This window comes from Cynocephalus volans, chromosome 1, assembly GCF_027409185.1.
Source record: "Cynocephalus volans isolate mCynVol1 chromosome 1, mCynVol1.pri, whole genome shotgun sequence".
Classification (NCBI taxonomy): Eukaryota; Metazoa; Chordata; class Mammalia; order Dermoptera; family Cynocephalidae; genus Cynocephalus; species Cynocephalus volans.
In genome coordinates, this window is record NC_084460.1 from 143,336,706 (window position 1) to 143,353,840 (window position 17,135).

Consider the following 17,135-nt stretch of genomic DNA (forward strand, 5'->3'; position numbering starts at 1 on the left):
GTGAACAGGATAGCTGTAGTTATATTGCTGTCTTTTATGCATTTACAAAGTGCCACGTGCACTTGCAGCTCTTTCTACCACTACCACTGCCACCCTTCCTGCTGAGACCATGCCTCACAGTTTACAGATCTGCTCTACATATACCTCTCATGGAATCCTCAGCAATTCTGTGAGGTATCATTCCTATTTTGCAGCTGATGAGACTGAGGCTCAGAGAGATAAGGGGCTTGCCACAGTCTCTAGCTGCTCTTTCTCTTCTGAACGGTGACATCAGAGGCCAGCTGATGAGAGAAAAACTCTGTCTGCTCAACAAAGATCACACGTAAGCAGTGATACTTTATTATTGGAGGGAGGTGACAAAAGAACAGATTTATTTCTGTCAAAGAATCCCCATCAAATATTCCCTGTGATCCAGCTGGTGATGCAGTTAACATAAAATAATGGCTGATATTTACTGAGCACTTGCAATGTGCCAGAGTCATTAAATAAGATGCAAATTCCACTGTGAAAACTAGAATCTTCGTTAGGATCCAGACTTAGAAAAGGCCCAGCTTCAAAGATTCTGACTTGCATAGATTGAGTACTTCCATTTCCAGAAGTTCAAAAACATCCTTTCTTATCTAAATTAGAGGGAAAAAAAAGGTTAAGATCAAACAAAGACAATCTTGGTGAATAAATCTAACCATTTGGACTCTTTGGTATTTACACAGCTGTTATGGCCAGAATCAGAGAGGGCAAAAGTCTCAACCTAAATTTCATTCAGAGTTGAAATATTTACATAAATAAAGGAAGAATTACTATATAAAACATCAGTTTCATTGAAGAGCCCTTTTGTTTGCAGCCATTCAAAACAAAATGTCATTCAAAGCTGTTTCAGGGATTCGAAAGTGTGGTTTCTGCAACCCAGATTATATATATTTCGATATAGGATTTTATTGCCTTGGATAACTACTAATAATGACATCAACATAATAAAAATAACTATGGGTGGCAGATTTTTTACACTATTTTTCATTATTATAAATTAGAAAACTAGTGGATTACTCAGATTTAACATTATAACTGAAATAATCAGATATCGCTTCATATGCCTGACATCCAATTTGTTAAACCAGTTTTGAAAAACCTGCCAATTCAGGATGCAGAGTATATGATTCTGTGTGCAGGAAACTGGACAAATTGTTTTTTGACATGAACTGATGTCTAATATAACTCAATGATCAATTATAATCATGGTTGGTCATTCAGGGGATATGGTTTTATGTGGTAAATTAATTCATTCAGCATGTTTGCAGGAGTAATTCCAAGCTTCTTTGATAGTTACTGCCACAATTTTTTCCTGATTGGTAACTGGCAGCCAGGTTTATTACTGTGTAAACCTTTTTTTCCCCAACAGCTACTTCAAAGCATCAGGCTAGATTGAAAAATTAGCCCCATGATAACATAGTGGGTGGCAAAATCAATGTTTCACAATGTGATGGTAATGGACTGCTTTCATAAATATGTAATGAGCGAATACAGTGCCCACAGAGTCATTCAATCATTCAGTTCTAATCCACTGAGACACTAAAAAATTTTCCCACTTCACAAAACCAAAATAGCTTTCTAAATTAAGTAAGTGGGTTTTTGGGGATGTGGAGATTTGTGTCCTCCCTCTCCATACCCTGGCCCAAAGTGCACATAGAAGGATGAAAGGCAAAGATGATTGTGTTTATAAAGAAAGACACAAGAAGTGTCAAGTCCTTCAAATCTTCCTGTTTCTCTAAGGTAAAGTATAGATGTGGTCCCTAGTGGGGCAGAGGTAATTGGCCATTTAATAAGCAACAAAGCTGATTCCTGTAAAACACATGGAAAAAGTACAGTTATGTATGAGGGGATGAGGTGGCCTTCATAACTGTAGTTATCTGAGTTAAAGAAAGAAATCACTTCAAAAGCCAGAATGTGCTGGCTCCCCATGTCAAAGACTTTATTAGTGTGTTTGAACTCAAGTTCAAATTGAAAAAAAAAAATTGCTGGTTACACGGTACCTCGGGAATGTCCATCATTTTCCTCAACTTCTGATCTCTCCAGTTCCAGTCGAACACCAGAAACTTTAAGGGGTTCAAATTAAGGCCACCTGAAAGAGACAGGGAGACAGCTGCCACAGAAAATGGCCTCATGACATAAACTTATTAAAATGATTTTTTATTTCCCTGGACTCATTTGCTGTCTTCTCCCCCAGCAACTACTCTCTGCACATTAAGTGCTGCCCTTGCCTGATGGAAAACAAACATGGAACTCAAGACGTGTTCCCCTCATAATCTCACAACTGCTGTGAGGAAAGCAGAGCCGCTGCCCTTGCTAAGCTCATCTGGAGCTACGTGCTGGCCCAGCCTCCACTTCACGAAGGCCCAGGAGGTGGAGTGTCACTCCTGACAAGGATTTATGGTAAGCTGCATCCTGCAGTTTGGGGTAGTGGCCCTTCAGAGGAGTTGAGTCCAGTTGAGTCTGCATGACCCTGAGGAGTTGAGTGGGGAGAAGGATGAGGACAGGGTTGCCCTAAAACTTCGTTTTTAGGCAGAAAAGGAAGTTAAGATGAATGGGCTCTATTCAAAGTCAGCAACCCTTTGATGAGGCTGGTAAATCACTTAGGGACTCTATTCTCTTTGTTTTCCTGTCTACCTAGAAGATAATTATGCAACATGAGGGCTGGATGGGACCTCAGGGATTGTCTAGTCCTCAGAGGTCTCAGGATTCAGAGGTCTCAGAGTTGGGCACACAGCCATTGCTCCAAACTGTTACATGTCACATGTGCAAACAGTACCTGAAGCACTTCCCCTCAGCTTTTCCCTGGGGTCATTTCAGTATTTTCCTCTCTGCCCCAAATACTTTTTCCTGCTTCTTACAATTAAAGTGCTGCTTGTTTAAAATTCTCTGCAAAATTAAAATAAAAATGGTAAACTGGGAAAGACAATGGGTTGATAGTCTTCCCTTAAAAATAACTTAACTGCTGGTGGGAGAGGAAATAGGTATAGCCTCTCTGGAATGAAACTGGACATTATATAATAAGAGTTTTAAAATGCTTACTATTTGATAAAATAATTTTCCTCCTATGACATATTCCTGTAAAAAATGTCAGAAACTTAAACGTGGTTACTAGCAAGATGATCATTGTAGTATAACTTATAATAGCAAAACACTAGATAGAAACAACCCAAATATCGTACCATAATAGAATTGTAAAAACAATATAATTTTACAATAGAATATTATGTAACCATTACAAATGAAAAATTAAAACTATTTCATGACAAGGAAAGTCTTCATTAAATACAGTAAGGGAAAAAAGTAGGTTATAAAGTTATGACATGTACTGTGATCTCCACCTGATAAAAATTAATATATAAATGTAGAGAAAAAAGACTGAAAAGAAATATATTCAATATTAACTAACACTATTAACTATCTCTAAAGTAACTTATTTTCTTCTCTGCACCTTTCTGCATTTTTCAGAGGCTTTTTATAGTCACAAAATCCTCATTATTAAATTAAAACAATGTAATTCTTTAATTGTACAGTTTCCAGTATCATGGGATATCTTTTGACGTCTTGAAACTCTCCTTATATATCAAACATATAAACATCTTGTTAAGTCATAAACAGCTATATAAAATGAGTTATGTGCCATTGGTCTCTCTCTTTGTAGGGTTTTCGGGTTCTAGAGTGCTGGGACTGTTCTCTTTAAACACTTTGAATGTAGCCTAACACCTGTGGTTAATGAATGTTAAACCATTCATGCAATCAGAATCAGAAGTAAAAGTTATTTTCATTAATATTATAAAAAATTAACAGCTCCTTAAATAATTTTTCCACATGAAATAAGCCTTCACACAGAGTTCTCACAACTCCGTAGAAATCTAATTTCAACAGTCTGGACAGCTTTGTTTTCTCTCTCTCTCCCTCCCTCCCTCTCTTTTACATACAGAGAAGAGTGGTTCTGTTACATGGGGAGTCTGGTGACACACAAACATATCTGGATTCCAGAAAGGGAAGAGATGAATCTTTGGATAAAAGCTGAGGGGAAGGCAGGGACCATATCTGTTCTCTCCTGATGCCCAGCCAATCTCTCCTAAGTCTCGGTCTCACAGAAGGACTATGGGTGCCTCTCCTCTGTTCCTTAACTTTCAATGCCTTCCTATGTCCACGGATAAAAATCCAAACTCCTCAGCTTATTGTTCAAGGTCCTCCCTCCACAATCCAACTTTCTTTCCAATGGAATCACCTGCTACTATAGCCCATGAAGTCTCCAAGCAAGAAAGTTGGTCTAGATCTTTAGTAAAAATAATAACTAGTAATTGTTGAGTGCTTAGGGTGTGACATTCACTGTGCTCAACTATTTATTGGCATTGTATTTTCATAACAATCCTTGAGATAGGTACTATTACTATCCCTATCATTTGGATAGAGAAACAGGCTTAGAAATGTTAAGTAACTTGCCAAGGTCACAGAGATAGTAATTTGCTGGGCCTGGGATTTGGACCTGGAGGTCTGAGTCCATAACAGGGGCTCTTAACCTCAACACTGTATTGCCTACTCATTGTCTCCTTTTGATACACCATGTATAATCTGCCTGCCCTCTTTTGAGGGGCTGTTCTCTCATTCGTGAATGCTTTCCTTGACTCTTCCTGATTATTTTAACCCTCTCCATACTTCAAGACCAGTTAAAGACCCCTCCCTGCAGATTCAGGGAAACATAGCAATCTCTCCCTCATTTCAACTCCTTTAGGACTTAGAAGTGCTCATTTGGCTCTTGGCATTTACAGCCTCATGTTCTCAGTCCCAGTCTATGTACATTTAGCTCTTCAATAGGATTAGGAGCTCCTTGAGGGGGGAAAGGCTCTGGAACCAGAAAGGCCTGGTCTGAGAGACCTTGGGAGGGGTCACTTAACCCTTCTGAGCTTCAATTTTCTCTCGTAAGTATTAAGAATGCTAGCCTGTAACGATGCTGTGAGTACTGAACGAGATTTCCTTTGTAAGGGTGTAAGCATGGCACTAAGTACATGCAGGAACTTAAAAAATGTTTTCCTTCCTTGTCAGGGGCTGCCAAGTTACTTCTTTGTATATGCACAGAACTCTTCTTGGCAAATAACCATCTCTCTATACTGAGTTAATATACTGATGAACACATTACTTTTAGATACATAAAATAATCCAGGAATAGCTCCAGAGAATTATAAAACAAAGTTCTATTACTATTTTAAATAAGGAATTTGGAAATGAGTATTGAAAAGAAATCATTAAATCTGTCTGGTAGGTAGAACAGGTAATAAGATCATCGACAGGTTAGCAGGCTCCTAGGCTACTGGCTTAGAGATAAATGAACAAACTATAAAAACCTAGTGGATGTTGTCTGGAATATTTTCTGAGGAAAGCACTAAAAGAGAAATGCATTTGAGGAGAAATATTCTGGGATAACTGTATTTCATCCATAGAAACTGCATTTGTGTTTCAATATGCCTCATATAACAGCCCTCAACCAGAATGGGAATCTTGGGGAATGAAGACTCAATTAAGCGATAGGAAATAGTCAACACACACAGCTCTGCAAATCCCAGGGATTGCAAATTGACGGAACGAAGACTGTGTGGATCCAATAACCTGCTTCCAGCAAGTGAAATTTGAATGTGTTTAAGTGGGCATACGTACTTCAGTTTGCCATGGTCCTTATCATTCCCTATTGCATTATACTTGCCAGCTGGCTTCAGAGACTGAAGGCTGAGTTTCCAATTACTGAATTAACTCAGAGGTCTGGTTTCTCTGTATCCCACATGTGGTTTCCCAGACTCACATGGGATAAGGCAAACTCCCAGCACTGGGTAGGAGTATCACTGCCCTCTTTTCATACCTTGTTTAACAAGCTCTTTAATTCTCCCTGGTGTTCCTACACCCAGGTGCACCACATGCTTCTCCAGCAACTTTACCTGCTCCTGGACCTATCCCAATATGGAGGAGAAGAAAAGGAAGAGTCATTAAGGAAGTGCAATCATAGGCCAATTTAGAGCATTTTATCTCAAAGTTAAGAAAGTAAAAAGCAAATGGGGCTACACTTGTTTAGGGTAAACTTCCAGGGCAAAGAAGAACATCTTCCCAGAAAACTGGTAAACCCTCCAGAATCCACAGGTCAAACCTCAGCCTCTGTCCTAGAACTGAGCATGGTGTAGTTGTGACTGCTGTGGGGGAAGATGGGTATATAGAGGCATGAAATTAAAAAAAAAAACAGAATGGTTGTTAAATATGTCATATAAGTAAGGCAGCAAAGAAAACACTTGCTAAGAAGATTAGAAGAGGTTGAAGGGAAAAAGCTGAGGTCTGGGAGTGGTTCTTGGGGATCATTTACATCTCTCATCAGGAACCACAGGCCCTTGCTTACCTTTATGTGTTTTGCAAATAACTTCATAACTTTGCTGTCTCCTCTGAATGCTGTCATCGACCTAATGAAAAGGAATAGATTAATACTTAAGAAAATTCACTCATTCTGGGCCTTGTTTACTTAGGCATTATGTCTTGCTTTATCCAAAGAATGTGTGCATAAATGTGTGTACATGTGTGCATATGTATGCGTATATATATGAGGGTACTTCAAAAAGTTCATGGGAAGATTAGTATTATTTTTCAATTCCATTTTTCCACAAACCTTTTGAAGTACCCTAGTACACATACACAAAAAGTTGAATTTTCAGATTAGTCCATCCCTGCACTGGAAGTGGGGTAGCTTTTTATTCAGGCGCGTTTGGGTTGGCTTCTAATTCTACACAAAGGTAACCTCATGTAGGCTTTCTTGATTATTGAAAAACATGGATCTGCCCATCACTTGTAACACAGAATTTCTGTGTTTCATGTCTCTGGCACAGAATTTATCTTCCAACTCTGCAGTGTAGTTCTCATACAGAATTTGGTTGTAAGAGCTGTGTTAGAATGGTGATGTCAGCCTGTGCTCTGTGGAGCCCAAGGGCATCTACAAAGGTCTGTCAGTGGCGGCTGAGCCAGGGAGCCGGCAGATGAACCTTAAAGGAAGGAGGGCTTACATCCTTCTAGCAGAGCAGCCCCACCTTTGTCTACTTTGCAGACTGAGTTTCTCTGTAAAATTTTATATGTGGAAATGCTTTGGCCAAAGGGAAAGAAAAGAAGGAAGGAAGGAGGGAGGGAGGAAGCAAGGAGAAAAACGAAAGGAAACTACTGACACAAAGGACTGGCTGAATTAGAGCTATGGGAGCGGGTGTGAGGACTGAAGGGAACTAGAGAGTGTGTCCTGTAAAGTGTGTGCCCCTGTAAAGGGTCAGCCAGAGCCCAGCCCAGCCCGTTATTATGATGTCAGATTATGGGCCCAGTGGTACAGGACCTTCTGATTTTTAGAGAAACCAGAAATCCAGATTTTTATATGTGCAATTGAATTTTAAATATGGGCAACTTGTTCAAATTTTTTCAACACAAAATACCTGTGGGGTAAACTTAGCTCTTAGGCTGTCAATTTGCACCCTCTGGCCTCATGTAGGACAGGCATTTAGTTTCTCGGTGTTTGACACCCTGGATCTATCAAAATCAATTCAGACAGTCGGCTCTGGGGGCTGAGACCACACTGGCTGGTACCGTACATGACTGCTTTTACTACCTCCGCTTTGGGAGTAGATCCTCAGCCCGCACCAACAGCTGCTGTGTCAACAGCCACATGACATCATCTGTCCATTGTTTTTACTGTAGAGATAATACTGACGATGCTGCCACTATGTCACAATGGGAGAAGCTATATTTCTCAGAGAACTGTTTTTCCTTTTTTTTTTTTTTGTCTTTTTTCGTGACCGGTACTCAGCCAGTGAGTGCACCGGGTCCTATATAGGATCCGAACCCGCGGCGGGAGCGTCGCTGCGCTCCCAGTGCCGCACTCTCCCGAGTGCGCCACAGGCTCGGCCCTTTCCTTTTGTTTTTAAACCCAGGGAATGTCATGAATCTGACAACTGGTAATGTATCCCAAATTATCCTGGCTGCTGGAAAGTGCATGCCCACAGTTGGGGTGTCTGTCCTCTGTGACTGAACAGGGCTTGATGGAAGTGATCTTGAGCACTAATCTTAGCTGTTTTCACCTGATTTTCTGATCTTTACTTTTTCTTTTCACCACCTGTTTTTATTTGTTGCATGTATTTCTATATGTCACCTAAAATTTTGTCTTGAGAAGAAATGGGTACGAGTGAACCATCTTTTAATTGATATTTGGGGATAGATCTAACATGGGAATACTGCTTTCCCTTATATGTCATTATTATGTTTTGAGAAATATTATTGACCAGTAGAAATATATGAGTTTGCAAAATAGTGAATCATGCCATCCAAGTTCTGTTTCATTTAAGTTTTTACTTACACATTAGCTTTCTCCGTGGCAAAGTTAAGTAGGATGACAATTTAACATAATTCATGACTCTCAAGAGAACAGATGTTCTTACAATAGTTAGATTTATTAAACATTAGTCTTTATGAATAGGGTTTGTTGTGCCTGCTTAGAAATCACCTTTTACAAATCACCTAACCTTGAAATGGATCGTAATATCATTGGGGACACAGAAAAATACTGAAAACTGGTAAATGAAGTATGACAACATAATGCTTTTATACCCCTCAGAAAGGAATTTATATACAGTAGAAGCTTGAATCAACTTGACAGCTTGTTTTTAAGAAGCCACCTCCAGGCCAACCTCTTTGCTGTTTGTATTTGAATCTGAAATAAGTTCTGTGGTGTTAGTTTTTAAAGCACTGAAAAGTCAGAGTGAACTCCTATGATTCAGGATCAGCAAGTACAGCTGCCCAGGAGCAGTTGAAGTCTTGAAGATCAATTATGTTTACAGCAGAAACAGTTGAAAGAAACACTTCTATTTTACCGGGAGAGTATGTAATAAAACTTAATGTGTATGTATAGGTGGAGAATGGAAGGTTTGAAGGACTTTTAAAGTTTAACAACTACTTTTCTAACTTAATGATTAGATCAGTTCATTTAAGAAAATAGGTGTTGAATATCTTTTACTGAGTGTATACACTTATACCTTAGTCTATTTGACCAAGTTCCTTTTTCTTCATGACTTGGAGTTTTCTTTGTCTCCTGTCATAGCCTGGCCTGGAGCCTGGCTCCCAGAGAGAGCTGGTTCCAGTCAATCCCATCTTATTCTGATGGTTCTTCTCTGAAAGCTGAATGTTAACCACCTGGCCCAGTGGAAGCCTTTTCGTTTACTCTACAAAAAGTACAGTAAATGAAAAGGTATGTGAAAGCACTTAGCAAAAGTACTGACAAATTATTTTTAAAACAAAATTTTTATATTTAAATTTTTGGTCCATTTGGAATTTATCTTGGTGTGAGAAATGAGATATGAATCCAACTTTATTTTTCCAGATGGCTACCCCGTTGTTCCAACCCCTTTTATTAAATAATTCATCTTTCCCTGCTCATTTCTGATTTACCTTAGCCATATGCTACATTTTTGTAAGCATTTGGGTCTATTTCTGAACTTTCAATTCTGTTCCACTGATTTGAACTGTCTTTCGTGTATGTACCAGTTCTATACTATTTTAATTATTGAGACTTTGTAATATATATATATATGTTTGTAATTTGATAGGAATAATATCCTCTCATTAGTATTCTTTTCCAGAATTTCCATGCCCATTTTTTACTTTTTTATTTTCCCATATGAATTTAGAACTAGTTTATCTAGTTTAAAAAACAATTCTATTGGAATTTTATTGGGAATCTGTACAATGGCAGATTATCCTAAGTAAAACAGACATCTTTACAACACTGAATCTTTCTATTTAAGGGTATGGTACACCTTTTTGTTTGTTAAAGATCTTCTGCATACCTTATATGATGTTTACATAGATTTCGGTAAGTTTATTGGTATTCTATCGTTTCTTGTTATCAAGTCAGATCTTCCATTTTTTACTTCTAACTACTTGTTTCTGGTACTTTCTCCCTGTTTTTACCCTTGCTGTCTACAATGTGTGTTCTCTACAGAACAGCCAAAGCAATACTTTATATGATGATTCAGATCCTGTGACTCCTCTGCTCAAAATCTCTCAATGACTTCCTACTGCAGTATCCTTTGCACTTACTGTCTCCTCTGCCTGAAATGCTCTTCTCCCAGATAGCTGCTGGGCTCTCTTCTTCACTCGTTCAAGTCTTTGCTCATGTTTCATCTCCTTAGAGAAGCTTTCTGTGACCACCCTTTTTAAAGTAGTCCTCATCCACTATCCCTTTGCCATGCTTCATTTTTTCTTTACCTAACTTGTCACTAAATTTGACATTATAATGTGTCTTTATTTGTTTATTGTCTGTCACCCCCACTGGAACATAAATTCCATGAGAGCAGGGACTCTCTTTTGTTCATTACTGTATCCCTAGCACATAGAATATATTAGCATGGTGACATATCAGAAAACATTTACGAAATAACAGAGGAGAAGCTTCCAACCTAATGAGCTCCAGGGCGCGGACGGCAGAGCTACAGATGATCAGCATCAGGACTGATTTCTTCTCATTGTGCTTTTTCCAAAGTTTTACCCACTTAGGACAGACTGAAAAAAGACCATAATGAAATTACTCTAAATATAGCAAAACTGAGCCCCCAAAGTTGAGTATTCTCCACTTAACTCTTATGAGCACAATTTATTATAATCTAAAATTATAATTCTATTTTCTGGTTATTCTAGATATTAGATTAAAATATAATTAATTTTGACACAAAACACATAATGTGCCAAGTACCTAAATGTGACTAATTTTAGAATTAAGTGAAAAATTTGGAATAATACATTTTCAAAATTTTAATTGAAGTTTGATGCTTGAAGAAAATGTTGACTCAACAGGAAAAGAATTCTGATTCAGTGATGTTAAATTTTAAAAGGACACACATAAAGATATAAAATGAAACTGACATTTAAATAATACTAAATATTTACTGAACATTGACACTGTGTTAAGCACTTTACATGCATTTTCTCCTCTAGTTCTAATAATCCAGTAAGGGTGATTCTTTTATTACCTGGATTTATACTTGCTGAATTTGATGCTGAGAAAGATTTATGAACTCAAGTTGGGTGTCGTCAGAATTGCTTACAGTTTAAAAGAAGAGTATTAAATTTCTACATCTAGACTATATCATTGCTGACCACAAATAATTGACCACTTTAAATGAATAATCTAGTTATTTCCAGCTATATACAATCCATACTGAGGAGATCAAATTAGATTGGTTTTGCAATAGCTACAGTCTGAATTCTGAACCTGTGAACAGAATTTCAGAATCTCACAGCTGGAATAGAGATCACATAGTCAAACTTCCTTTTCAGATAACAAAATCAAGTCCAGGGGAGTACTCAGTGACTTGTCATAGATCAATCAGCTAATTAGTAAGGGACCTGAGACTAGAACACTGTTCTATAGATTCCTAGGCCAATACTTCTATTGCATTACAAACAAAAAGTGAGACCAAAACCCAAATACCCAAAGCCAGAGCAAAACAAAAATAAATTTAAATAAATTAAAAATTAATATCAAGATGGACCAAAAAACCTCCTTAATTTAAAAGCTATTTAAAAGAAAAAAACAAATTAAAAAACAACAACAAAATCCACTTAAGGTGGAAACTGTTTTTTTTTTTTTGGGTGCAGCTGGCTGGTTTAGGGATCTGAACCCTTGACATTGGTGTTATAACACCACGCTCTAACCAACTGAGCTAACCGGCCAGGCCAAGGTGGAAACTTTTGATTTTAAATGGAGTTTTTAAAGTTTTTATTTTAAAGAGACAGACCTTATTTTTTTAATTGAATAATAACTTGGGGAATAATTTTTTTAAAAAATCAGAGTTTACTTACTTTCTTTTAGGTATGATGAAAGACTGTGAGTCAAATCGTTAGCCTTCAGGAAACAGGAGTCTGGAAATATGGAAAACAAACTTTGTAGAGAATTTTGTAAACAAACACACAATCAAAATAGATTAAATGTGAATGACACATTTTGAACAAGGTTGTAAAACATTAGCGAATTGGGGGCTCATTATATATTCTAAAATGTTATCTAGGGCTGGCCTGTGGCTCACTTGGGAGAGTGTGGTGCTGATAACACCAAGGCCATGGGTTCGGATCCCATATAGGGATGGCCGGTTTGCTCACTGGGTGAGCGTGGTGCTGACAACACCAAGTCAAGGGTTAAGATCCCCTTACTGGTCATCTTAAAAAATATATAAATAAATAAATAAATAAATAAAATGTTATCTAGTATTTAAAATAACAGCAGCAACAAGTAAACTTTTAGCCCTTTGTGGAGCAGCCCATAATTTCTTGCAGTAGTGAAATAGAAGCTTGTTGTATCATTCAGCAGGCTACTGAAGCACCCTTATTTATCACATCCACGGAACAGGCAATACACAAGGACAAAGTGAAGTGGCTAACAGCTTTGTGTAGACATGCTCAAACCCATTAATCAGAGAAGTGCAAATTAATACAAGATGGGATAACACTTTACACATTGATTAGAATGGCAAATGTTACAAAGATGTATATAGTACCAAATGTTGTTGAGAATGTAGGGTGATGGGAACTCTTGTGAACTGTAGGTGGAAGTGTAAACTGGTATAATTATTCTGGAAAGTAGTAATATTAAGATGTATACTCCCTATGACCCCATAATTTTATTTCTGGGAAAATAATGAAAAGAAATTCTTGTGTGGTCTACAAAGGGACACACCCAAGATATTCATCCTGGCATTATTTATGATACTGGGGTGCTAAAAGCAACCTAGGTGTCCATACGCGGGAAAATGGATAAACAGTATGTGTTAGACCAAAACACTGGAATAGTATGCAGATTTGGAAGTAATGAAATAGATGTGCATAAAGCCATGTAGACATATCTGGGAATAGTGTCAAGGGAAGAAAGAAACAGAATGAGAAAACCAGTCATTTAGACAAAATTTAAAATGTACATACATATATAACATGACATATTTGTGGATTGGGGAAGAATGAGAATAATGCATCAAAATACAACATAACACATTAAATAATACAGGGGCCTTGCCTGACCAATGATGATCATGGTCTAGCAGTTATGTAGTATTACTAACTCTGCACCTGAGCTGTATAAAGCAACGTAATGAATATTATCCTGTCCCTCTGCAAGAAATTTTGTCAATAAGCACTGCAGAGTGTTAGGGAGCAAACTATTACTAAATTAAATAAAATTTATATTGTGACACAGCACATGTAATTCACATTATGCAACTAACTTCAAAGATGTTGCCTCCTACACTGTTTGTGGAGCCTTACATGGTCTTTAAAACTGTAATTTCCTGAGGTTGAATATGATCACTCACCTGGAGAGCTTTACGAAAGATACAGATTCCTGGATGGACTCTCTTTTGCATAGAGAGAATCCCTTGGGGGTGGGGCTGGGAGTCTGCATTTTAAGAAATGCCTGGGTAATTTGGTTGCAGCTAGCCTATAGGCATTTAAGAATCACTGATCTAAACCACACTGCAGCTCTCAGAAGACAGCAGAGAGGTAAATTAGCTCTGGGTGACTCTGGCCTCTAATTAAATGCCCACGTGTAAGACATTAACAATGTACAGTGCATAATATTAATAGAAGACATGTTCCTTCCCTAAAGACACAACCAACCTCAAGTCAAACCCAAGTAAGACACTTGACAAACTAATTAGGAACAATACTTCACTATTTATATCTACTTTATACAAGGGTACTTCAAAAAGTTTGTGGAAAAATGGATTTAAAAGATAATGAGAATCATTCCATGAACTTTTTGAAGACTCCTTGTAATTATGCCTTAAGCCTGTTCCAAATAACCTGTGACCTCTTCCTCTCTCCTCACCTAGCACAGACATCCTCTCTGTCCTTGATCTCATCAGTGTGGTGACTAGGGCCTTTTCTCCTAAACCTTCCTACGATGCCTTAGTTTACAGTGTTAACTGAAAAGGAAAACCTGTTCTTTTTGGCTGTAACAGTTTTTCTAACATACTTTTCTTCCTCCCTAAACTAACCCATGGCCACACATTCTTGCCTAACTGTATTTGTGAACTATAATAAAAGAATAATGTAATGCAAATTCACTATGGAACTCAAATGACTTCTTAAAGGTTTCTTCTGACCTGTGACTCTATAATTCCAGAGAGGATCAAGGTTTATGATGTTCCTTGAGGTTACAGAATAGCAGCAGTCCCATTAAGTCACAAATCCTAAGTTCAAGGTATTCTCTAACAAAGAGCTAGAAGGGAAAACTGACCATGGAATCACAGTAAATGCCAAACTTCAGAACCGGCTTGAAAAAGAGTTTTGTTGTAACCCTTGGATCCTGTGATAGAGCAATCAGGACACAGCTCTCATGCCAGAGGAACTGGTGTGCTGAGAAGAGTGATTTCTAACTGCTGTTGGAGCTGTCTGGGCTCAGTAAGTCTAAAACTCCAGATCTTGCTCATGTGCAAATGCACTCCAATTCCCTAAAGGGTAATCTTCTTGGAAAAGAAACAGACAGGGCGCTCATGTCGCCAAACCCAATCTGCATTTTTAAAAAAAGCATATCACAAAAGAATTATAAAAATTCATGGAACAGAGTCAGTTTCTCAAGCTTCTAGAAAGCATAAAGTTGTAATGGAAAAAGGAAATCAAGCTACCCTTGACTTTTTCCAAAAGCAGTATTAGATATCGCTGGTAGACTATAAATAGCTCATCTGAAGCAGTGGTACTCACACTTTTTATGGTTTGATTTTATGACAACATCTATTTTCTTCCATCCCCACCCTAAACAGTTATAGGATGCATCATAATTTTAAAATTAATTAAAATTAGTTGCTTTAATTTTGCAATACCTTTTAACTTAATTGTAAATACTCTAAGGCAGTACATTTCAAACTTCTGTATGCTTAAGAATCACTGTGGGGTAAAGTGTCAGCCTTGATAAGAATGCAGAATTTTGTTCCTATCTTTATATAGTTTGCTTGAAAAAGTCTGAGCTACAACCTGAAACACTACTCTAAAAATCATGATGACTAGAAACCCATGACAAAGACAACAGCAAAACTAAGATGCTTATTAAGGCTAAAGTTCCTGTCTACAAAGGGTGAGCAAATCAATGTTTCATATCTATACTTTTAAGTGTGTGCTTTATCTTTAACTTCTTTCCTTATTAGAAATTCTTTCTCCTTGGGCTGGTTGGTAAGCTCAGCTGGTTACAGCATGGTGTCATAACACCAAGCTCAAGGTTCAGACTCCTGTACTGGCCAGCTGCCAAAAAAAAAAAAAGCAATTCTTACTCCTTGAAGAGTCTGCTGAAAAAAAAAAAACAAAACAAACAAAACAAAACAAAACAAAAAAAACACCCCAGTTAGCCTTTTGAACAAAAAAGAAAACATAATCACAAATACCTTTTAGCATCCTAATAAAGAAATCATCCAACAGTTAAAGCTATTACATTGTGGAAAGGAGTACTAGCATGTGGAAAATATATTAATTTACTGGCTGAGATACCGAACCAGAACATGTAGTAGAGTAAAGATAAACCTGTTTTGCTCCTCATCATTAGGATAACCAAAGCCTGGCTGTACCTGGTAGGTTCAGTTCTTCTAATTCAATCACTGAGCGATTGCTGCTGTAATAGTCCTTTGTCAGCTTCTGTAGGTCTTCAGGTGTCCCTGGTTTGGGCTCTGATTTTGCAAGAACATCAGTAATTTTCTTCTGAGACACAAAAGAAGAAAGATGGGAAGACAGATCTTAGAATGGCATTTGACTTAGGATAGGTTGATTCCTCTGGCTATTTAACACAAAGCTTTTGGTGAAAGTCCATTGTGAATGTGAGTTCAATAAATACCCTTGAGAGATCTTACTGAATAATTCTTGTGCCTAACTATTGCTTTGAAAAACAAACAGATGATCTAAAAGCTCCTTGTAACTCTTGGTCTACGAATTCTAGAACTGAAATTTTTGCAGGAAGTCTTCATAATAGAACATTATTTTCTGTTAAAAGTCAAGAAATCTATGCTATGAAAACCTCTTTTAGCCTTAGATGATCTGTATTCCTGGAAGATAGAATTTTAAGAATTTCTTGTCTAACCTGGTTTTTGAGGTGCTGATTCTCAGTTTGGATTTCTGGCATGAGAGCAAAACCTACAGGAGTAATCTCAGCATAGGAGCCTACCAAAAAAGTAGGACTTTACACCCTTGATTCTCAAGTCTTCAAAACACACAGACTCAATGTGGCCCGGTGGAAACTAGAACAGATATTACAGGAAATACTTTCCAACATCTATTTTGATTTGAACTCATTTGTGTAGCATTTATTGAATGCTTGCAATGTACTACGAACACACAGTTCATTTTTCATCATAAACTTCCCTTCTTGCTTCTTTCTAATGTTTCACCAAAGTTCCAAAGAAGTCATTACCTGCCTCCCACTCCAGCTTTTTTTCCTCCTTCCTCACTATCCTCATTCTATACCATTGCCAAGAATGGTCAAGGTTCTGTCAAAGGAATTAACTTAAAAATATGTCATCAGTGGGCACATTTTAGCATGACCTCAGCCAAGGCTAAACTACCTAGCTACAGTTATGACCTTGAGCCACCAAGAAGTTAACACTCCTCAAGGCCATTAGCGTACAAACTATCAAAGAGAAGTTAAAGTCACTTTTTTAAGGACTTGCCAAACCTCAGCCAATTTGGCATCTCTCATCTTCCTATTTGGCCATTTGCAAGAAAAGAAAACATATGCACACACACTCTCAGTTTTCTAAAAGCTTGCTTGTAAGTAACTGGTTTGAGTCCATCTTCTTTCCTCTGATCCCAATCATATTTCCTCTGCTGACTTCAGCAGGAGAACCTTCTGGGCAGGGAGAGAATTACACTGCTGTTTTCATGACTGTGGTAGAAGGTCAAAGCTAACCATACTTTCTTCAAGGCTGAGCAGTATAAAAGTTTGTATAGAAGCAACAGAGGCTTCCCTATGATCACACGGAAATATGAAAATGGAAGGGGAGCTTTTTGCCTTAAGTTATGGTTCCAAATTAGAAAAGCCTTATACTACCTTCATCTACTTACTATTTTCTTTTTAT

At 37.7% G+C, this 17,135-nt stretch overlaps 1 protein-coding gene across 7 annotated transcripts in view; it reads right to left on the reverse strand.

Annotated features, from left to right (window-relative positions):
• Positions 1-357: 357 nt before the first annotated feature.
• CMSS1 (cms1 ribosomal small subunit homolog) overlaps positions 358-17,135 on the reverse strand; it is a 371,764-nt gene continuing 354,986 nt past the window's right edge. For 6 of the 7 annotated variants that reach the window (XM_063101195.1, XM_063101233.1, XM_063101187.1 and 3 more), the window contains 7 exons: positions 15,636-15,765; positions 11,893-11,952; positions 10,491-10,593; positions 6,410-6,470; positions 5,885-5,972; positions 2,028-2,116; positions 358-620 (listed from right to left, as the gene is read on the reverse strand). In XM_063101195.1, the coding sequence (XP_062957265.1) occupies positions 537-620; positions 2,028-2,116; positions 5,885-5,972; positions 6,410-6,470; positions 10,491-10,593; positions 11,893-11,952; positions 15,636-15,765 (615 nt within the window). In that variant the 3' untranslated portion in view covers positions 358-536. The remainder of the gene's footprint in view (positions 621-2,027; positions 2,117-5,884; positions 5,973-6,409; positions 6,471-10,490; positions 10,594-11,892; positions 11,953-15,635; positions 15,766-17,135) is intronic. The other variant, XM_063101202.1, reaches the window with a different exon arrangement.